This window comes from Diadema antillarum, unplaced genomic scaffold, assembly GCF_040938485.1.
Source record: "Diadema antillarum isolate AM-2024a unplaced genomic scaffold, OU_Dant_1.0 seq00001096_RagTag, whole genome shotgun sequence".
NCBI lineage: Eukaryota > Metazoa > Echinodermata > Echinoidea > Diadematoida > Diadematidae > Diadema > Diadema antillarum.
Genome location: NW_027271913.1, coordinates 351,865 through 376,113, shown reverse-complemented (window position 1 = coordinate 376,113; position 24,249 = coordinate 351,865). Strand labels below are relative to the sequence as shown.

The following is a 24,249-nucleotide window of genomic DNA, read 5'->3' as shown; positions in this document are numbered from 1 at the left end:
ATACGACAGTGTACTTAAAAATATGGATGAACAAATGAAGAGTAATCACAAATACCCATGATCAGTGACTTCCTAAAATAAGTTTTATGCTTAATCTCAAAGTACTGCATCTCACAATTGCACATATTCACGTATTTCTTTTTGACATCTTTTACCAACTACCACATCATAATCATTACCCCTTGACGATGATGTTCAAACAGCTTGAAGCTATAACGGACAGTACATGCATTTTCAATAGAGCTGCTCTCGGAACAGGTACATATATTCCATACATAGTAACTACCTAGTATACACTTGTACCGTAACAACCTCTAAATCTGATTGATGTATCTGCATATCTTGTAGTCCTCAAGAGGTTTAGAGTCCATTCATAATTTGAGCATTGTGGATTGTATTGTATAAAAAAGTTGCACTTTTCTCACTGTTTCAAGGACTCATCAGAGGGATTAATCCCTGCAACCATCATAGATATCAGGTTTACTCTGTGAATCCTCACATTCAACAAGCATTTTCAAAGCTGTGTTATAAGTTCTGTCATAAAAGAAATGCCCATTTGCAAAGAAGGTTTGCTCACACCATGTTTTGAACACACCAGTACACTGTGTTGCAATGAAGGAATATTGCTGCATTGCAGAATGTATAATGTACAATGTATGTATTGTTATACAGTGCCAAGCATTCTAATATAGGAGTGTTTGGCTGACTATCAATCAAATTATTAGAGCACAGCGATTAGCAACAAAAAGATGTATTGTAAATTGGATACCAGTATATTACTTCTTATGAATTACAACAGGATCCTACAACTCCCTGTCCCCCTCCCACAAGGATTAAAACAGGTGACCAGGTAGAGCTATACAAACTGTTAAAGATAACATTCATCTTTTGAATAAAGTGATTCAAAGAAAGACATTTTAGCAAAATGTAAAGATAGTAATCAAAGAAATTCAACACAATAATGCAACACAGCAACACTGTTCGGATATTTCAGAGCTAGACACAGAGATAACAACGTTTCAGTGAGGGTATGAAAACATTCTCCCAGTCGTTTTAACAGGTGGCTGTATAACATGTCAAAGTAGAGTGAGCGGTCAGGGAGCTTGAAGCCATGAATACTGACCAAGAATTCTCTAGCTCCACCTGATGGTCAGAGGCTTGTTGAATGGCATGTATGGACAGGTCAAGCTGAGTTTCTGCAGAAGAAATTTGACAAAATATGGTATGGAGATTAGTTGAATCTTAAGTATTATATTACAGAGTTATAAAGGGACAGAATACAGTGAGAGAGATATACAAATATGTGAAATAGATCAGAGTAACAGAACCTTAAAATATGTTTACATTTGATAGGTTGTATTACATTTAAATGGGATAAGAGCAATGTTTTGCTAATGTATATAAGAATAACCACTTCTGAGAATAATGAGATCTTTAACTAATACCAGTACATCTTTTTAAATCTTGTCATAATTCATGTAAAAGTGACTTCCTTTATGGTGAAAACTGTTCAGCTTTGCACTGGTCTATATTGACTGATCCTGTGATTAATGGATCTCAGTGTTCAATTTTGACAATGGTTCCCACATGGAACCCCTATGGAAACCAGCTCTGCTGATCAGGGTGTTCCACCCCATGAAGAGGAAATAAATTCAATTCAATTCAATTCAACATCTATACACCTGGAAATAGAATCAAATATATCCAAATTCATAATCAGTCATATGAATTAATCATGCACGACATAGGTAGAGGCTCACCTCATAGTCTTTCTGGTAGAGCAATTTACAGGCTTGTCCATTGATGGTTGCAGATGATGGTTGGGTTATCACACCAAAGATGACGGCACCATAGAACTCCAGAGAAGAAGACTCAGCAAAGCCATCATGGACAATGGTTGATGTTACTGTATTGTTTGCAGCTGTGAAGTTGAATAAGATGTACTGTCCCCTCTCAAAGGTATCTGGTGGTCATCAGAGTAAAGACACAAAACGAGTTGAATCATACAATTAAGAACAGGCCAAGTTTGGGTCAAAACATTAAACTTGTTATAAAATGTCAATGGATGTGGTGTCATCCATTAGTTTGCATTCCTGACCATTGAGCAGAAGGCTCTTATTGTATAAGCGGTTTTTTTCGCGTACAGATATTTTTGTGAATGAGAAGATCACAGACATTTTGGCGGGATGTTTTCGCGAAGAGACACCAATGCTAACACAAGTGCACTAAATATGTAGCGTATGGCGACACTTTCTCATGTTGTTAAATTCACGGTCCAACAGCGATTCGTAAAATTTGCAAAAATTAAAAACCCTCGTGAAAATAACAGCTTATATAGTAGTTCAAACTTAATTTATGCCTGTTATTGTTTCTTTCAGAGGAGAGAGTTTTTCAGACTCCTATACAACAAGTTTCGGGTTCAACTCTTGTCCAAAACATAACAATCTTTCTACGAGGCATGCTTACACTTTTAAAGCATAAATTTCCCTGTATTAAAGAACAATATCACAACTTAGATATACGTATATAGACCACTTCAGAATGAAAATTAGATCAAATTATAATCCAATACTTTTTTTTTTTTTGCATGGTAATACATTTATCGTCAAAGATAGCAGTTAAATAGAGCTCACCTTAGAAACAGAAACAGTATGATAATTGAAAAGAGCCACATTGTGATTGTGAGTGATATTGTGTCAGCCATCCAACATTGTGGCACTGTCTGTTACTACTTTTGGTTACCATGGTGACTGTGGTCATGTGACTCACCTAGACTCTCCCCGTCATCCCAGTACATCTCCCCAGCAGCAGTCAGGTCAATGTCCAGACAGACTATCAGCATAAAAGGATTCCCCCTGGTCTGGTTGACGGTCAAGCCAGGGATGACCGATGGGATGATTTTACTCCCCCTCAGGTGGATATTGATCTTATTAAGAGGGGCATCCAGGATTTTGGATGTTGTCTTTGAAACTGTGATAGGTGCAGCCTGGGGATCAAGCAAGATACAAACCAAGATAAAGATCTTGCAGCTTAGTGCACTCCCTGTCTGGAGGTGTTATCATGATTTGCCTTGGACCTTGCTCTCTATCTATTAAAAAAAACAAACAATTCATGCCGTCAAAAAAAAAAGGCCATCAGCTCCAATTCTCTAAAATTTCAAGCCGCGAAAATATCATTTTACAGTACTCTAAACTACCTGTTATCACGAATGATTGATTTGAATAAGCAGGCAATACTTTTTTTCCTAAAATCCCTTAGAAAATGAGCCTTACAACAAGCCCTTGCAAAGAAAAGTGAGCCTAGTGTACAGTAAGAACATTTTGTTCACAGTATTTATGACAAAATAATGTAACAAAATAATATCTTCATTCTCTCACTCTACTTATGAAAGTAGCAATAGACTTTTCATCAAGCTCTTCCAATATCAACAATTACATTCATACATCATTCATACGTAACAATGGCAGAGATTAACAAGTGACATAGATGTTTCCATTTTTAGCTCAACTACTGGATGTATTTGACTGAGAAATAAAATCATCACATTCTCAGTGACTGATATTTTAAATCATTCACTCAAACATTTCTACTTTCTCTCTGTTGCCTTCAGAACAAATGAATACATATTTGACCTTCCCCTAATTTTTACCAAAAGTTAGAATTTTGTGAGATGTCTATCACATCTGAACATTATTTGGTCAGTCTTTACTAAGCCTCATTTCCATTTTATTCTTGAAGGGAAGTGAAGTGAAATATCTTTTCATTGCTTTTTGTGTCCTTCTTACCCCATAATTGTCATACCACTTGCTGGGTGGGAATGTGGCATTGACCGTAGTGGCCCCTTGGGTCAAGACTGGACTGACCAGAATAGCCTCGCCTATCATGAACTGGGTGTCCACTAAGTAGAGCTCAGGGAGACCTGGGAAGCTGTGGGATGGTGAAGGGGAAGAAGGGATTAGGAAGGGGTCTAAAACCTCTACCAGCATTTCAAAGACTACATACTGACAGACAGACAGACAGACAGAAATATCAAACACACATACAGGAGGAAAACAGAACACATCTATTGATACATCTCAATTATCAGGACAATTCAAAATTTATGAACATGCCTTTATACATCCAACAAGAATATCATATCATGGATGCATACCATTTCATGTGTCCTTGCAATTAGACACAACTTGCCAACCTATTCCGCTGAAATTGTTTAAGGTTGACAAACTACAGTAAAACCAGAAATATTTGCATGCATTTTAACCCGTTCCTTACGGGAACCTGGTTTACCAGGTTCCCGTGGGAGCAACTGATATACGGGAACCTGGTTTACCAGGTTCCCAAAATGAAGACAAGGGTGCCTGTTTCAGTGGCCTAAATTCATGTTTCTTTGTGTTAAAATGCTCAGAAAAGTGGGTTTGATAAAAAGATAAGAGTTTACTCTATCAAGATTTGTTCTCCTTCTGTTTGAAAAATGCGTGTTTTACAGTATTATGTACCTTTTCCTGATTTAGTTTTTTGGTTGTTCTGCTGTAAACTCGTACGAACATGTACATAGCGATCAAGGCTGAGATCAGTTAGAAATGCGGGTTCGCTGACCCCAGCCACCTCATTCAGGTACCTGATTTTGTGTAGAACAAAAGATTCTGAGAGCTCATCAGCGCACGCTCTATTCATACCTCGCACCCGATCGATATTTCCATTGTTCACTGGCACATGTAGTTGACCGTGGAAAGGGGGAAACAATGAACCGCTTGACTGCCTTCACACAGCTGGATTACCAACCTGTGTGCCTCTCTGTCGACGGGCGAAAAGAATCTCGTTTGGGGGCATTAAAGGCACTCAGAGAATTGCGGAAGGAACGGGTTAATTTCACAAGAGCCCAGATTCACAAAATTATAATGCACAAACATTCTTGTCTACACTATGATGCACTGAATGTCAGTGTCAATTTAAGAAAATTTTCTGCCCTGAAAAAAGCTGTCAGCTCTGATTTGTAAAAATTTCATGCCACCAAAATATCATGCCTTAGAGTATGAAGTTTGCCCGAGTTTGTCAGGACACAAGTGGAAATTTACATGATGAAATGTATTCAGGAGAATCGGGCAAACTAAGAGCTCCTTGTACAATCCCCAGGAAGAAAATTTCCATAAATTTGGATGTAAAGTCAACTTTGCTTAAGTCGACGTCGAATAAGTCGCATAATCGCTTTAGTCAAAGGTCTCTTTCGAGTCTACATCTCTTTATATTCTATTGATTTTAATCCCTCTTACGTCAAATTCTCTCTACATCAAAGCTATTTCTTCAGTCCAAATATATTCAACTTAGGCAAGGTAGACTGTACTAACAAACAAGTCTATCAGCCAGACAAAACATGGTGGGTTTAGAAAACTCACTCAAAGAAGAGAGGACGTGCCACCATGCTACCATTGATGTGCGCCCTCATGAACCAGGTGTAGTAATATGGGATGAGGGAGTATCGGATGAGGAGGGCATCCCGACTAGAGTCCTGGCTGGCTTTACTGAAGGCTGCTGGATCCTGGTCCTAGCGGGACCACACAGGGGAATAGGAACAGAGAACCAGAAATGGGGTTAATATGGAACCATTTCACTCACATGGAGGGGAAAACAGCTTTGTCTTGGAAACGCAACACAACATACAAGCTCATGAATATTTAAAGAGCATGGGGTTTGCAATCCTTTACTTGTTTACGCGCCCTTCCACTACATCATAACACGCATGGCTTTTTTCCAATTCTAACCTAAACACCACATATAGACATATTGGTTTTGATGTGAGAAGACCCTACAGTGATGTCATGGTCACGGAGCAGATGTGAGATTTTGTGGTACATTAGAGCAGTGATTGAAGCAACCAAGCAGGGGAGGGTGTGGTAGGGGCTGTCACCCCTCTTATTAAAGTAAGAAGCTTTACCATTTCTAAGCTGTGGATCATGTGATATGGCACATACTAAATATGATATTTTGACTTATTCTGATTTAAAAAAGAAAAGAAAAAAAAGGATTGTCCAAAAAGGTCACTGGCAGGCCACACACCTTATTCATTAACATTTTTTTTTTTCAGGAAATCTGTGTTGATCACTGAAACTAAAGAGTGCCAGTAGATGTGCTAGACAGCAGACAGCAGAGCAAGAAGTATGCTCATGTTGTAAATCTCTTTTCATCTCATGTCAGAGCTGGTGTGCTGAGACCTTTGATTCTAGGATCAATCAACATGCCAAAGCATGATCAATATTTCACAGAATACACAGGGTAGCATCTAAAGTGCGTATCAAAAAAAAAGGTAATCCAACTTTGAACGGCTAAAATTTTTTAATTGTCAGTGATGGATAGCGCAATGTTGGTTGTGAGAAAAGGAAAAAACTTGGAAAAAGTGCAATTTGTCATTGTTGTCTTTAAAGTACATGTCAGTCATGCATGACAATTGTCAACATAATTAGATATCAGCAGAAAGAGGAAGAGTTCTGCTTTCCCCACAACCAACATTGTGCTCTCCACAGCTTACAATTATAAAATTATAGCCCTCCAAAGTTGGATTACCTTTTTTTTTTGATACACACTGTATATGGTTCATAAGTGTGATACATAGCTCTAAGCTACTGATTGAATGTCATACCTTGTTGCCAAGTCCGTTGTGATTCCGTGAGAAAGGATAAAAAGCTCCAAGCTGCATCCAACGTGTGCACAGCTCTTCATTGGTGTTTCCACTGAAGCCACAGATATCAGCTCCAACCATTGGGATGGCAAACATGTTGAAATTCAGGATGCCTGTGGGAGGGAAGAAAACATCAGTGTAAGCATCCTAACCTGTTGAAGACTAGTATCAAGTATACTCAGGCAGGTGTCTATGGGAAATGCATGTTATAGCAAAATCGGCCCGTCCTCAACGAGTGCGTCGAGATAATTCAGACAGACTTTTTTATGATGTACATGGTAAAATGCAGAATGATGTACAATGTGCATGCACAGACATTAATTCTGCCAAGTTATGAATAGGTACATGTATGTGGGTACTATGGCTTAAAAAGTACTGTACTAATTCATGCATTATCTCTAAAGTGTACCTACTTCATAAGTGTCACTCATTGAGATAGCTAGTGCAGTAACAGTTCTTTCACCACTGGAATTCACAGAGGTAACAGTACATATATTATGTCTACTCGGATATATTTCTAGACATAACATAAGAGACATTTTCCTAAGAATAAGTTCAAATTCAATTTGATGAAAGCACAGCAGCAAAATGTACATAATTTTTTGGCTTACAGAGATAATGGATACTCATTTTATTTCATACTCATTAAGGCGTTACTCCACAAACACCCAGAAAAATTGGTATGACAGCACACAAATATTTGGTTTTATAAATATCTTTTTTTTTCAATTACACCCACAGGTACATTGTATGTCTTGTTTAATAAAATGGCACATTATTCAGTTTTTATTTAATTTTCAATAAATGATTAGTGGAATAGCTGTAATATCTCTGAAAGTTACATTTACAATATGAGAGAATGGAAACAAGACTGCAAAATCAATGAAGGTTAAAGGTTACCTATGATGGAGTAGTGCATCTCCGGCCACTCACTGCGATTGTCTCCAAGCCAATGGCCGCCATAGCGACCAGAGGAAGGGAAGGAGGACCGGGAGATGATAAAAGGGCGTTTCTTGAGGATGTTTTTAAGGGTGCTGTTAGAAAGAAATAGATAAGATATAAATATTTGAGTAAATGAGAGAGAGAAAAAAAAATCAACACAGAAACCCTCAGACTTGCATCTTCATTGTTTCCATATTGGTCCATAAAGAATGCTCACTTTTCACTTTCTATTCAATTTCTGTTTCAAGCTTTGATGGCTGGTTACAAATTGCTGTTCTGAATAAATCCTTCATGACAGTACTGTATACCTATGTTTCCTGACATAATGTTATGGAGACATGACTACACCATAAATCTTGCCATCTTAAGCTCCATGACACTGGAAAGCAGAGTTGACAATGGAAGCTATCCATTCCTGGTAAGATTTGCTCAATCCTAACTACTGATATTGCTCATTACATTCACTAAAAAAAAAAAAAAAAAAAAAAAATGTTTTAAGCAACAGGCCCAGGAGTTCACAGCGTCGGTATTTTTGCCTAAAACTTTTCTGATAATTTGATATAAGCTGCCATTTTCCAATATCAAGCTGGTAAACAGGAGGAAATTATATAACGCCTGAAGAGATCCTTGTCATTTGATTGGTTGTTTGACATTGATCATTCGGCCAATTTCACTATGACATCATCATCCGTGCAATTGTGGCTCCATTTACCGTGCAATTTTGGATCCATACGATTTGGTCTATTGCACACTCGCTGAGAGCCCGGCACACTCGCGTGTAAAACGCCTGCGTTTGCAGTGTGTGTAGTATGTGACAGCGCGCTAGAAGCTTGCGTTTGCAGTGTGTGTATGCGACAGCGCGCTAGCGTAAAATGCTCAGTGAGCACTCTCGCGATCTCAGATTCTTTCTTTGTTTCTAAATTAATAAAATATGAAATGACAAGGATCTATTTTAGGCGTTATATAAAGCAAATAATAAATGTTTTTCATTCGTGCGATGGACAGAATATTTCATTTGGTGAAAGATGAAATGTTTGATCCATTCAACTTGGCTGCGCCTCGTTGAATGGATCATTTCATCTTTCACCTCATGAAATATTCTGTCCATTGCACTCATAAACATTCATTATTTGTAAACTATTATCAGGGTTGCTAAAGTACAGTTGGAATAGCACAGTTAAAGAAATAACGTATATTCTGTTTACTTACTTGAATGATACCATAACTTCAGAAATGCCATACAAGCTGTGCAGGTTATAGTGGAGTGAGGGACTTTGTCTGGCTGAAGGACACACTGTCCTGGAGTAGAGCTTCTGACCAACCACGGCTGGAAGTCACAAGAATATTGGCCTGCATGAGTCCTGTCTCTTAAAGTTATTCACACTTTATTCAAGTGTGAAGGGATCTTCTCTTCATACAAGAGTCAGGAGTCTTTAAGGCTTGTTGAAGTATTAATCTTATCTTATTACGGAAATTGTGTACACATATAACGGGCATTACCTCAATTTTAAAATGCTATTAGTCAAAAGAATATTCAAGTAGAAAAGCACCGAGACAGTGCAGACCTCTGCCAAGCAGTTCCTTCCCATCCCTTATGTATGCATGCCGAAAATCATCCAATTTCAAAATATAGAAGCCTTTTGTTAACATCATCAGCTTCCAGCTGCGTGGTGCCTTGCCCAAGCAGAGCACACTCATGCTTTAGTGTGTGTACATGCAAACCTCAAATACCTGTAGCACTAACTCCCAGGTGTATGGACCCTATTAGTCAAATACAAAACATTCTTCAAAAATTCATACAAATTCCCAGATTACTAACAAAATTGAATCAATTGTTCCCTGTATCATTGTCAACTTTTCCTCCAAGTTTCAACCAAATCTGCTCACAATTTTTTCAGTTATTTTGCACACAGACAAACAAACAAACAAACAAACAAATGCAAACAAAAACATAACCTCCTTACTTGGCAGAGGTAACTAGAATTATCACTGAAGGTAATTAATACCCCCGCCCCTAGTGTTGCTTTATAGTATGTAATGTCATGAGGGCAATGACGTTAATACCAAGTTTGTGCATTTGTCGAATTGGAAACAGAATAATTTTAGTTTACTGTACAATTACAGAGTTGACACTGAGTATAAAACTTACAGCAAATGGAAACATGCTTTCCCCCAGCATCACTACACTTAAAGACCATCATACACACCAAATTTGACCTTCATAGCTTGGTTTATTTTGATACAAAAATGAGTGGTTACCATGGCAACACATTTTCCTTAAGCTAACACTTCTAGATCATGATACATACTAAATTTGACTTTAATTGCTTGAATGATGGAAAAGTAATTCGATCTGCAAGGTTTTGGTAAAATTGTGGTTACCATGGCAATGGTTTGTGTGACAAACACAAAAATTATGTGTTCCACATCTATACCTCAGGGCCATAATGCCTACCAAATTTGGTTTCAATTGCTTGAAAACTGTGGAAGAAGATCACTCCACAGGATTAAAAAAAAAACATGCGGTTACCATGGCAATGCATTGTCTGCTACAAATACAAAGGAAATTTTGCAAAACTACACTTAAAGAGCATCATACACACAAAATTTCACCTTCATAAATTAAATGTTTCAATTTGATACAAAAATAAGTGGTTACCATGGCAACACATTTTTCTTATATTAAGACATTGGTGTCTTGCATAACTACACCTCCCGATCATCATACATACTAAATTTGACCTTAATTGCTTGAATGATGTGGAAGTTATTCAATCCACAAGGTTTTGGTAAAATTATGGTTACCATGGCAACGCTTTGTCCGACAAACACAAAAATTATGTGTTCCACATCTATGCCTCAAGGCCATAATGCCTACCAAATTTGATTTCAATTGCTTCAAAACTGTGGAAGTTGCTCACTCCACAAGATTTCGAAGAAAACATGCGGTTACCATGGCAACGTTTTGTCAAGTACAAACACAAAGAGTGTCTTGCATAACTACACCTATAGATCATCATAGATACCAATTTTGAAATTGAATGCTTAAATACTATGGAAGTTATTCAATCCACAAGGTTTTGGTAAAATTAGGGTTACCATGGCAACGCATTGTCCGACAAACACAAAAAACATGTCTTGCACATCTATACCTCAATATCATCATTTACCCTAAGTTTCATAAAAATTGCTTCAAAACTGTAAGAGGAGTTCGCGACGCAAGATTTTGCAACAGACCGACCGACCGACCGCCCTCCCACCCGACCGCCCGCCTGTCCGACCAACATCACGGTGATTCCTATATATCCCCTTCACACTATGTGTGGCGGGGGTATAATAAGATGATATGACAAGAATATCAATTATTCTATTAATGTATTACTGCCGCAATGATACTTCCATTGAACAACAATGAAAGGATTGCTATGAGAAGCCCTAAACCTTGGTTTCCTGGTCAGAGGATGTTTGATGTGAACAGGAAATCCTGGACTGAAAGCAAAACTCTTCTACTCAAGCTTGCAAAGGAATTTTGAAATAAGAGCTGCTTTTATGATCTTCAAGTTCAGTATCATAAACAAAATCTAGCAACAATAGCAATGATATCAGAGAAACATGAATCTCATATAAAACAATATTCTTAATGAACATTTACAGTTTGGATTCTGCAATGGCCGACATGAGGGGCCCATTTAACTGCCCGGTACATGATACACTCATGATCATACCAAGATAGCATTCTTGTAATTTGTCAAATATTGCCAAGATTATCACTGATCAGCCATTGTTTTTGTAATTGTTAGAGATCCTTTCATTGCTATATATTATCTTTAAATAAGACATTCTATGCGAATGCTGAAAGCCTGGTTTCAGGTCTATCTGAAGAGTTATAAATGATGATTATGACTAACCTGGTACATATGGAGGGTTGTTGTACGAGTTATCTGGGCATCCATCTTTGGTTCCATCAATAAAGTTGGATGGTTCGTTCATATCCTGAAGGAAATATCACATTACAGATTTCATTTGTCAGAATCATATCAATCTCATGATAACTTTACAACTATAAATTTTTTTTTCATTTCACATGTGGTCAAACTGACTGAGTCAAGTGTTATGCCATCAAAACACTCCGCCAACTCAGCTCTAATAAACATTTGTGGCGACATGTCAAATGTGTCCTGCATTGGCACAAAATAGTACATGTCAATGCACATACCAAAATGCATGCAAGTGTCAAGGTGGCTTTACAAGCAATGTACATGGGTCCACCCCATCATCTCAACATATTCCTCCTCTTCTATGAATTGAATTGACTGATACCTTTGACACTATACAAGCCGACTTCCTCTGTGTGTTGGTAAAATTGATTCTAAACCCGACTTGGTGGTCAGGCCATCTTAGCACATAACTGAAACAGGATACTGTTTGTCTTATTGAAGGCTCTCATAAGAAAGACTTTCCCGCAACTATGAAAGGTGAATAAAATTCTATTTGCACAGCAGAACTAAAATCAATGCTGAACTTGGCAATTATGCATCCACATGTTAACCAAAAAGAAACTGCCCAGTAAGAGTTCTGAGATAAAGAGCTTTGATGCTTGGTATGCAGAGTATTCAAATCATCCCTTCCAGAGCAGTTATGCATCTTACATATCACAATCTTGCACATTCAATGTACACTGTTTATATGTATACAGGCTGTGTCATACCACAGGTCAATTGCGTGTATTCAAACCTACACATGGCAAAGATTATCAAAGTTTGAAATATTTCTGCTCCCACCAAACAAAATCTATCAAAGTTTGATGTCTTCCTACCAGCCACATGCCATCAAAGTCCACAGTGTCATGAAACTTTTGAGCCAGAGTCTCCCACCAGGAGGAGGTGTTGGGATGGAACCAGTCTGGGAAGGCGGTGTCACCAGGCCACACCTATCGGTTGGAAGAGAAAAGCTGATGATTAGGCAATGTATCAAATCCTCTCTTTCATGGTAGAAGACTATTGGAGATTGAAATAATATGATCATAGTTGATGTGCTCAGTTGTCTGGTGAGGAAATGGCCTCTCATATGAAACAGGCTACTTTCATTTAACAAGTCTTGACTGTCTTGGACTATTTAACATAACTATGTCAGAATTTCAGATCCTGGGTATTTGTTACAAAGTCATCATGTCATTGCCAGCAACCAAGGATAGCCTGGTAGTAGCATCACTGCCCTGAAAGCAGATGACAGGTTGGGGTTAGGGTTAGGTCTAAGGGTTAATGCCCACTGGTTCCTTTTTCTAACATGGTTGTTAAAATGTAGATCAGCAGTTCAAATCTTACAAATACAGTTGTACAAAGAGTGACAATTGAAAAAAAAAAACCTGCCATAATTGTTTCACTAATACATTATCTAATTTCTTTTATATTCTACAATAACTATCAAATAACACTGACTTTTAGTAATTTTTTTGATGTGTGCTATACTCATTTAATTCTTGTAATTTCCTTTCAATTAAGTGAAGTGAAATAACAGTTGTTCAGTCATTCATTATTCTACAGGACGCACCTGTCCAATGAAGACCTTTCCATCCTCAGTCTTTATGAAGACATTATCTGTTATCCCGGTGTCATATGGAGGGTAAGTCCCTGGGGTCTGGGAGCTGCTGATGGCTGGATCCTGGAAGAGGGTGTGGCAGGGGGGCAAAGTTACATCACTCTCTACCACTCATCTACAATCTAAGGCATAAATCTCAAATGTAAATGAAGATCTTGATTGGCAAATTACAACTGTTAAGTGGCTATCATGACACATAACATGACAAAAGATGACATCTTGATGTGTGATTCAATACAATAATCTTGACTAATCAATCATGTCTCTGTGAAAATAAATTTCAATCTTTTCTGGTTGATGCTGATAAACAAAGTTACAACAGTTCAGATCAAGCATTGCTGAAAATAATCTTTTGAATAGCTATGCGTAGTGTTGTGAAGTTTGTCAACTTATCAACATTCGATAGTACTTAAATGGTCTCTCTCTGTGTGAAGACTGTCACATTGGTGAAACAATTAAATAGCACATCCAGTTTCGTCTAAAATACAATTCATATGGAGTTCAAATACCAGTCTAGAATGGTGATACATGTGAACTCAGCTAAAAGGCTACCCGTACAAGCATGATATCCTACAAGGAATGACAACAATCCGATATGGACCGCGACAGCTGAGACTTGGCATTGACACAATGATTTTATAATTATGTTACTATGTAGTTACTATGTAGCAAAAGTCTTAATTTTGAAGCAAACAAACAAACAAACAAACAAAAGAAGCATGCAAATGCTAGTCAAAGCATGTCAGTGAATGTTGCAAACAATATATGTACCCTAAAAACTGAGAACAGCTTAATTTTTTCATGAACACTTCCTATTACTGTTATAAAGAAATGGAATGCGATTGATGATTTACTTTGCGTACAGCATAAACATGAAATGAGTTTGATGAACGCAGTACTGTTCTTCAATACACGTTTTTAAACCTGAGGATTTTACTTTTAAAAATTCTGACTGTTCTGTAAAGTTGCTCATGGCTAATGACAGCATTTGTATCTTTGATGCAAGCCAGAGCTTAACACCAGTGCATATTTTGATATTTTGCTTCAGTTGTGTCTAGAGAAAATCTATGATTTTCCCTGAAAGAGGGCTGGTCTGACATGACGAAATGTGGTTGTGCATTTGATATTTCAAAAAGCAAAGCAAACAACTGCTGAAGGGTCACATTTCCTTACACTTTGTTCTGCCAGATTGAAGAAATCAAAATGTATTTGAGGGGACAGCTGAAAACATAAGGACATACTTTTTGAAATCTACATTCCATTGCGGATATGTCATGCAATTGTTTTACTATTGTACATGGTCTGTCATTTTGTAAGTGCTGTAATACTTTTGTGAATGGCATCTTCACTGATCAGTACTACAAAAGAAATTTGTACAAATCAAAATCAAAGATTGCTGGCATGAAAAAGAAAGTCGCGGTGCATGACGTACAATGATGGGAATGTAGTGCTGACCATGAGCATGAATGTTTGCGATCAAGTCTGGCAGCGAGCCAAACGTCTCCGTATTTAAAGTAAAATCCTTCCGGCCGATGGAATATTCTATATCATTCCACTGTACATCCTGCATGCATTGAAAAGGAAATAATGCAGAGTGGACTGATGTTATCATGTCTGATGTACACAGCAAAAATGTAGCAAGAAAAGACAAAAGAATGTTCAGCCATATCAGTCAATATAAACTGAATATCCCATTAGCATGTTCAGCAATATACGGAGAAGGAGAACTGTTCGTTTTTTTGTTTTTTTTTTGTCCCTGACTCAAGATTAGCATCTCTGTGCTTTGATGGAAAGAGTCATCAGACATGTTTTGGATTTCTTTGTACTCACATTGGTAGGTAAAAGCAAATACAAACAAAATTATTTTACAGAAACTAAAAGTAAGAATACATAGTAAGAGGAAGTAAGGTAGTCTAGAGTGACTTACTGACTGGTTCTCCAATTTCCTTATCACATCTCTCTCTTTTTACTCACAGTGTTCTTTCTAAATACGTATTGACTGATATCGCTGACACTGCTTTTGTTTTTGGACTGCAAAATGAGAACAAAAAAATTGAGACAGAAACACTACACAGCAAATGGGGGATCATGAGCAACTCCTCAACATACTAAGATCATTATGTAGCGCTGGCCGTTGTCATGGAGATTGCTGACTACATTACTCATATCATTATATTTGGTCGGATCAAGAGTCCAGTCACGGTGGCTGTTCATGTAATCGATGTCATTCCACTGGACGTCCTGCTCAGAGACAGAGATTGGAATAAGTTAGGAACACAAGGCATGTCTGCAATCAGTGAGGCAATCAATTCTTGAAACATTTCCAGTTTATAGAATTAATAAATAACTAATGCAATCAACCAGTTATCTAGCAATATCCATGGTCATTTAATAAGATACATTAATGTAAAATCTAGAGCAAGACCAATGTTTGTGAAACTGGTGTCCGTATTATCTAGTCCTACAAGAGGTTAGTTGTATAGATTCAACAATTGGATCAGTGCTATGAAACAAACATAGGGGCAATTACCATAGATTTTAGCAGCAACTGATATCCATGTAATTGATTGACACTGCAGTACACACACAAAAAAAAAAACCACCAAACACTTGTATCACATTACAAATTTACAATCTTCTTCTCAAACAGCAAGAGGAAAAAGGAGTGATAACATTAGTAGGAAGTATGTATGAAATCCACCTTTATCAATTTAAACCTGGACTATCAGATATAACTTTAAGAAAAACATCCCAAAAGTACAGAAACTGAAGATAATCTGCTTACAAAAACCAAACCAATGGACTAATTCCTCTAGAAACAGGAAGCAGCACCTGAAAATTCAAAGTTATAAAAAAGTCAATTTGACTTTTATAAGTGACTTTTCATTGCTGCATATTTCAGCCATTATGTAAGCTATTTCCCCAACCCAAAACAAATCTGGTTCCTTTAAAGGGGATGGCTAGTAACTGATCGGTGGGAATCAGTGGGAATGCTGGGGGATGATTGTTCCAATCCTTGTGGGATTCATTTAAGAGTACATATATCTATTGTTGTGTGAAAATTATTTGCTTCAGAATGGTCTCATATTCGAGTAATGTGCAGTTTAATGTTTCCAGGTTAGCATGCCTGGTCAGTGACGGGGCATTAAACTGCACATTACTCGAATATGAGACTGTTCTGAAGCAAATAATTTTCACATAACAATAGATATATGTACTCTTAAATGAATCCCACAAGGATTGGAACAATCATCCCCCAGCATTCCCACTGATTCCCACTGATCAGTTACTAGCCATCCCCTTTAAACAATGACAGATAATAATGTATACAGTGACTTAAACTCACTTTAAAGTACAAATTAAGATATTTTCTTTCATATCCTGACCTGTGCTGTCCCTTGAAGAGTAAAGCCTTCTCATCAGAAGTCAACAACGAACTACATTTGTACAATCACATGGTAAGAAATGGCTGCCACCTTAGACATACCACTGACTGGAACTACAGTGTAAAGCACCCACCTGGGGAATCATTGCATTGCGCATCCTTTCTACTACAGCCAGAGTGCCGTTGGCTGAGTTGTAACCCCAGCGGCACAGATGGAAACCAAGGGCCCACATGGGTGGCATAAAAGGCATACCCACGATCCCATGGTACTGGCGCACCAGGTCTATTGGGTCTGGACCGAGCAGTATGTAGAAGTCTAGGATCCCACCAATGGTACGGTAAGTGAGGGCTGGAGCTGGTTGCAAGATCACATCTATAGTGCAGGAAAAAGATTTGTATGGCTCATGGTCAAACTCAATCCAGCACAATTTGGTTGAAAGTCATCAAATCATTTCACTCTGTTATGACAGCTGAAAAGTGTCTGTTGCATGAAATATTTGTGACTCAATACCATGGCAACAGCTAAAACAATTTTTTTTTTAATGCATCAACAGGTGTTGTGATTGGCTGATTGGTAAAAGTTCACTTTTAAAATCTGTATCAAGACTTACGTAGTACAAAGGCTTTTTAATAGCTAGATGAGAGAAGAGGGGAAAATATAATTTTCGAATGAATGAATTACATTTTGTTGGGTTTGTTATAAACATCACTATTCAAAAGTCTCCTAAGTATGTACCAGTAGTGATAGTATGTGTATGTAGTACATTTGTATGTTTCATTTGTAATGATCCTGAACAAATACACAGATATCTTTACTGTAATTATCCCATTGTATGCACATGTAAAGAGACACACCATCATTACAGTTCAGGGCTCAAAGTTTACACTGCAAACAATACCAGAAATCAAGCTTAAGCTTAGATTAGCCATAGAATAGGTGCAAGACGTATATTCTGAATTTCTGCCCATTGAAATGAGAGACTCTTGGGTACACTATGTCAATACAGATTTATTGATACAGTACTAGTGACTTTTATATAGTGAGAGAAACTGATTGTGGTGACCTGGATGGCAAACCTCATGAGACTGAATTCTAACTCTCATTCAATATACAAATTCACTCATGAAGCGAGGAGTGAAGTAGAAAGAACATAAAAGCTAGCACATACTTTGTACGAGGCAGACTTACAGACATTATTACAGAATAGAGAACTTGAACTGTGTCAGTCTATTTTCATTACATAATCATGTAAATCTTCCTGTGTGCTTTGTTTGAGGGTCCCAAGAAAATTCACTCACCCATGGCATTGCTGTTGAGTAGGAAGACACCGTGAGCCAGACCATCTGGCTCCATGTTGATGTAGAATGGATGGACGCCATAGAGATTGGAGTTTAGCTGTGTCATGTGAGAAGTCATGTGAGAAATCACGTGACACACAGAGAAAGGTTGCTATTAAATGTACTTCTGAAGATGAACTGAATTTCTTAACACTCATTTCCTCTAGGATATAACCTGAGTCTATGATAAACTACAGTCCTAGATGGTCATAAATCAATATATTACTGTAAGAGTGGAAATTTTTGAGGTGCTGAAATTTTCATGCATTTCGCACAACCAGAATCTAGCATGAAAATAAAAGGACACAAGTATTTTTGCTTGCCATATGTGCCAGTAGTTAAAACATCTTGATTCCGTGAAGTTAAAAACACGCGAAACTCTTCTTACCCTGCCGAGCGCGAAAAATTAGTCGTGCGAAAATATCTACTTCTCTTGTAATCATACAAGTTGATCACACAATAACTTTGTTTAGGTGTGACACAGAGAAAATCCCGAGAACATCAACCTCATTTGTAGAAAAGTTAAGTTCAGTGGTCTCTGATATACACTTTTTTTTTTAATTCAATCTAAGCCATTTAATTGGGAACAGCACTCCAGTTTGATGATAATATCCATAACTCAAACAGACTGAAAAGACAGTAAATTACATAGAATACTAAAAGCTTGTCTTACAGAGGGTGGTTGGTCTCGAGCCCAGAAGGTGAAAACCTGCCAATCAGTGGGCAGGGCTAGGCTGCTCCTATGTTCACCAAGGCCATAGATGAAGGAGGAGCTGAGGGGCGTCGACATCTGGATGAACTGATCTGCATAGATGAAGCCTGGGTTGATGCTGGTATTGAAACTGGAGAAAACGAGAATAGTGATACTCCAATGTTCATCATCTGCTGATATAGTAAATAGTGGTCACTGCTAGCAGGCATGACATCTTGTATTTCTCTAAAAATTGGTGAATGAAATGACATAATTGTAAGGGAGCACTCATTATCTACTTTCTGAACTCCATATAACACCGAGATTAAAACAGGTAGGACTAAGATACTCTGACTTTACACAACAAAGCTTATCATAATAATAATAATAATAATAATAATAATAATAATAATAATAATAATAATAATAATAATAATAATAATAATAATAATAATAATAATAATAATAATAAAATGTAACTATATTATCATTAAGAACCACAGTGCAGATCAGTATCATTACGTAATGAAAGACAACCTTCTCATTAAAAAGATGAATTATTGACATCAAACTGTCACAGCTTGGAGTCATAACTTTATGGTTGATATTCAGTCCCCACTAAGCTGAGGTTAGTAAAGTTTGATTTACAATGCGAGGGAAGAATGGACTTTGCTCCAATACATTAATCAGCCTCCTATGACCGGAGGTGACTGTCAGACATAAGAATGGAATCTAATGTCATATTCACACCTACTCATACCTTCACTTTTCAGTGACTTTAAATACAATGTACCCTTGTTTTGCCCATGGGCAGAACAATGGTATCATAAAATAGTCAGGAAACACTGTGGAAATTGAGAAAATGAAAGAAGATACTAACCTACCAATCCCATATTTACCATTTGTAATGGTGCTCAGAATTTCACAATGTTGTGAATTTGACACGACAAACACTTGGGAGATATTGCAGTAAAAAGAACATAAAAAGAGTGGCCATATGGCAGATCAGTATTATTTTTTAACACAAATAACAACATAAAGTTGTATGCTAAATCATACTGCATTTAAATGACATCTAGCCTAAATCCTTTGCAGTTCTAAAATGCTATTAAGATTGCACCATGAGGCTATAAGCACACTTTTCATTTATTTTTTTAAAAATCATACATTAACTCAAAATTGAGGTTCACATGACAATATTGTACACCATGACAACTTGAGATACATGTACTCTAAATATGGAAACACCAGGAACAATGGTTTATTGTGATATTTTGTGTTTTAATGTAAACAAGCCGAGCTCTGCCATGTTTCAAGAATTACCAATGACAGTTATTGTACTCATGTGACTCCACTGTGAGAATGATAAAGATACACAAACGGATGAAGGCAATCATTACTGTTGGGCAAAGTTAAGAATTCTACATAATAAAATGGAAAATTCTGGGATTTTCAGACATAAGTAAAAGGTCCCTTTGTTCTCTCACAATGTTCCATATGAAACTTCTCCACACTTTCCTTCTGTGTACATATCACTCAAGTAACAAAATGTATCCTTCATGAATTTCATAAGCTCTCCACTGTAATCACTACCTGAAGTAATCCTTTGTGAGTACACTGGCAATTTGGCAGTGAATTTGACAGTAAGTGACCAGGTAGGGAATGACACAAAAGTTGGGAAATAGTTCCAACACAAGTTTGCTGAACATCACTGCCAAGGAAGTCCTAACATTTTGTTTACTCGTCAGAATAAGTTGCAGTCCGATCTTTCCCAGCCTGTGTGCGGGTGGGGTGGGGATGAAACGTGGCTGTGCACATGCATAAAGAGAAATAGCTCATGCTCAGGGTTTCATCTTTGAAGCAAAACTGAAATGCTCCACAGCACAGCACTTTACTGGCAGAGAGGAAGGACCATCAACTTACATGACTTCCCCTGTGGATATCCTGAGGACTGAGACACCAAAGGGAGGGTCGAATGCCAGCTGGTAGAGAGGGTTCCTGGCTCTCTGGGTGAAAGGTGGTGTGTCAATGGGTACCTCGTACCTCGCCTGACTGGGGTCATAAATCTGGGGAGATTCAGCAGCAGAACACAATGGACATGAGGGTCATCAAAGAAAACATTGCCACAGATGGCAGAGTAATGACAGCAATAAACAGAACAACAGAGAAAATTTCACTTTTAGAGGAGATATCAACGCACTTCACATAAACTATCATTTAATGACTTTCCACAGCTTGGTATTGATTTTCATAACTCTCAATACCACTACATTCATATTCCAGAGCTTAGATCAAGGGAAGCATGATAGTCATGTCATGACTATCATGTGACATGAAGCATCATTCATTCTTCCACGTGAACAAACGATAAAGCTGACACATTATGCAGCTTCCTACAATAAGTGACATCATCTAGAACAATTCGTGGCCACTGGAATTCAGACTTCTATTCATTATCATCTTATCAGAATAGGACAACTGGACTTAAGCAATAGGGCTGTGGCATTTGGCATTTTTTCGATCGGTTTGGACGAGTTAGTGCATTCGAGCAGAACATTATGCAAACTTGGTACGCCATCGACTGAGTGGGATGTGTGAACGTTGCACGTAGAGAATTAACATACACACTCTTTAGTCCATTGAACACTAATCCTGAGTATTCTTGGGCTTGGGGTAAATAACAAATTGGTCTAATAAGAATATCAGATCATTAAAATTGCATCTCGCTAGACTGACAAAGGACAACTATGGCCTAACTAAACTGATATCAGTCAAATTTAGAGATTCAAGCAATGGGTAATTGTAAGTCAGTATGGCACAAGAGAAGGATGATATTACAGGTAAACCTCAATCGATTTGACAACATTCCCATGCATCTATATTCCAGATCAGCCTGTTAACCTGTTGAAGACGAGTCCCGAGAACACTCGGACAGGCATTTATGGAAAATGTGTACAGCAAAATCAGTCTGTCCTTAACGGGTTAAAATACAATCCTTCTCCCCCACATCAACCTTCCCCTCCTCAACCCTTCTTTCTTCCTCATCCCCATTCCAACTCCATCCCTCCTCATCTTAGCCCCTCCTCTATCCTAGAGTCCTTCCTCCTCAACACCCCCATGGCCAAATTTCTTCTCCTCCCCCATTCCAACTGCTCCTCCTTCTCCTCCATCCCTTTCTCCTCCTTTTTCTCCTTCCCTCATCTTCTTCCAACTCCTCCTCCTCCCCAACTCGATCACCCTTCTCCTGCACCCCAACTCCTACTCCTCTTTGTCGGCCATAGATCTTCCTTGCCTAACCCCTTCTCCTCCTCCTCCTCCTCCTACCCTTCCTTGAGCACTTCCACCACCTCCTCCTCCCAAACCCTATCCCCCTTCTCCCGCACCCCAAGTGATAGATGATTTATCATCTCTAACCAAGTTGACGACATGGAACGCTTGACACAACTATTTTGGCCGACATTATTTCCCGCTGTACTTCTACTTCGGTACCGAGTACTCAACAGGATCCATCACTCTGAATGTAGCATCAAGCCAGGAGACCAGTGAGTGTCCTGTGCAGTGCAGACAGACTGTGCTAAGTTATAATACAGTATGTCCCCCCCAAAAAATACAATCAGATTTTCGCATTGATAACACCCAATATGATCAAATTGTCAAAATGCTACTTCAGGGTCTTAAAATATAATATCTTAGCTCTACTTTGCCTTTAACCCCATTCAATTAGAATTTGGTTAAGCAGTCACAGAGAAATGTGGATTGTTGTAAAGCATATCATGAGTCTGATTCTTCCAAGTTCAGCACTTGGATGATTTTGTGTGTCAACACAATACTCTCGACAGAACTTGGAAGGAAGAGATTCCTGACATGCTCTACAAAATTCCTCATTTCTCTTTGACCACAGAAGCAAATCGAATGCGTTTTTTTTTTGTAAGATGTGGGCAATGAGTTATAGTTTCGTACCCTGAAATTGTATTTGGATTGACTCACTATTTTTACAGTTATTATTGCGGAGGGTCCCGTTGTAATCTTTGTGTTTTTTTGTTTTTTTTGGGGGGGGGGACATACGGTACAGGGTGAGTAAAAAAAGCCATATGATAATTTCTAACATTGTTAGTGTCTGTAAACATTCATCAGAACACAAACAAGAAATTATGCATTCATGGCACACCATGACAAAATATGAAACCAAACAGAAAACATCAGATGATTCTGATCAAAAACATGCTCGTGTTTGTGAAACCAGTGGCAGTACCAGTGGCAGTGCAGTGCAAGAAGTTAATAACTGAAGCTGAACAGGTTTCTCACCTTGATCCGAAGTCGATTGTCATTTTCAAAATACGCATCCAACCTCAAATTCATTATGTCATTGGGATAATAGCTTTTCGTACTCCGAGTGAAATTGACAGTGTAGCCATAGCTCGTCGTGGCTATCCCGTTGAAGCTGTAGCCAGGATAGTCGGATGGGTAGTAGCAGTAAGGCACGTTGATCTGTGGACCGCCTTTCGTGGTGTTCCAACGCCTCGGTGGCTTCACATCTCCCGACTTCGCCGGCGCCCAACAGCAGCCTCTCGCCTCACATTTCGACTGCGAGGCACCAGACTCTGGGTAACAGTCGAAACGCAAATTGTCATTTGTTTGAGTACATTGCAGCGCTAAAGAGGCCCCGAAAGTAAAGGAGAGTAGAATAAAGAGCCGCTCCATTTTTACTTTTTGAGGGCCACGGCTGAATGGAATAAGTAGGGAGGTGAGAGAGCAGACAAATCTCCCAGACTACCGCTAGCTAGCTGATTCCGCAAGCTCGGCTAATCGCGGGCGGGCGGGCGCGGCGATGATCGATGCGATTAGCGACCACACAACTTTTGTCCAGGGGAGTCACATGTTGCGTACTGAAGCCCAACAATCATGTGACTGCATGCCGTATTTTCCAAGGACTGCGCTTCGTCACGTGATCGAATGCTCATAGCCTGAGACCGTGCATGAGACAGATCGACGAATGGTGGTGAGATTGTTTGAATATAATTGTTTTGTGTTTTTTGTAATATCTATTGTCTCTTTTACGATGTAATTCTATGTGCAATTCAGTCGTATGACTGCGAGACATGAATACTTCAATAAAATATCATTTATCTATCTATCTATCTATCTATATATTTATCTATCTATCTATCTATCTATCTAATATTTTCTAGTGGTTTACCTTTCTTCTTCTTCCTCTTTTTAAAAATTCTTTAATATCAAATATTTGATATTAAATATATACTGCAACCATTAAAAAAAAGAAAGACCAAGCAAAAAAAAAAAAAAAAATGCATGGCTACAGGGATATACATTGCCAAGTTAGTAATTATATGAATTTCTTTCACAAGGTAAAATGAAGAGTAAAATCTTCAGCAAGTTTGATAATTTTCTCATTTCAGTTGAACATTCCACCTGATCAAGATTGAATATGATCATTTCTACAGAAATGGGCCTTGTTGAATTCCTATGTGGACTATAGGCCTCAAGACCTACCTTTGTAATTTAAATCGACTATATATTGTTTATCTGTATGTGTATGTGTATGTACACAGTATTGTTTGTTTATTGTTCTCATCATTTTCTGTGATACTCTGTTGTAACGTG

The 24,249-nt window shown here is 38.1% G+C and overlaps 1 protein-coding gene across 2 annotated transcripts; it reads right to left on the bottom strand.

The window, feature by feature from the left end:
- Positions 1-488: 488 nt before the first annotated feature.
- On the bottom strand, positions 489-23,406 carry LOC139743550 (lysosomal alpha-glucosidase-like). Of its 2 annotated transcripts, none has more exons than XM_071654030.1 (17): positions 22,933-23,406; positions 20,551-20,693; positions 18,610-18,778; positions 17,898-17,994; positions 16,733-16,971; positions 15,323-15,454; positions 13,166-13,276; positions 12,432-12,545; positions 11,524-11,608; positions 8,825-8,942; positions 7,574-7,707; positions 6,635-6,786; positions 5,394-5,542; positions 3,786-3,927; positions 2,770-2,986; positions 1,761-1,963; positions 489-1,196 (listed from the first exon to the last, which is right to left on the bottom strand). In XM_071654030.1, exons 1-17 carry the CDS (start codon positions 23,326-23,328, stop codon positions 1,134-1,136), a joined length of 2,664 nt encoding a protein of 887 aa, XP_071510131.1. In that variant the 5' UTR covers positions 23,329-23,406; the 3' UTR covers positions 489-1,133. The 2 variants fall into 2 exon arrangements, with proteins under 2 accessions (XP_071510131.1, XP_071510130.1); XM_071654029.1 differs by lacking the exon at positions 15,323-15,454 and adding an exon at positions 14,646-14,777.
- Between the last annotated feature and the right edge of the window lie 843 nt (positions 23,407-24,249).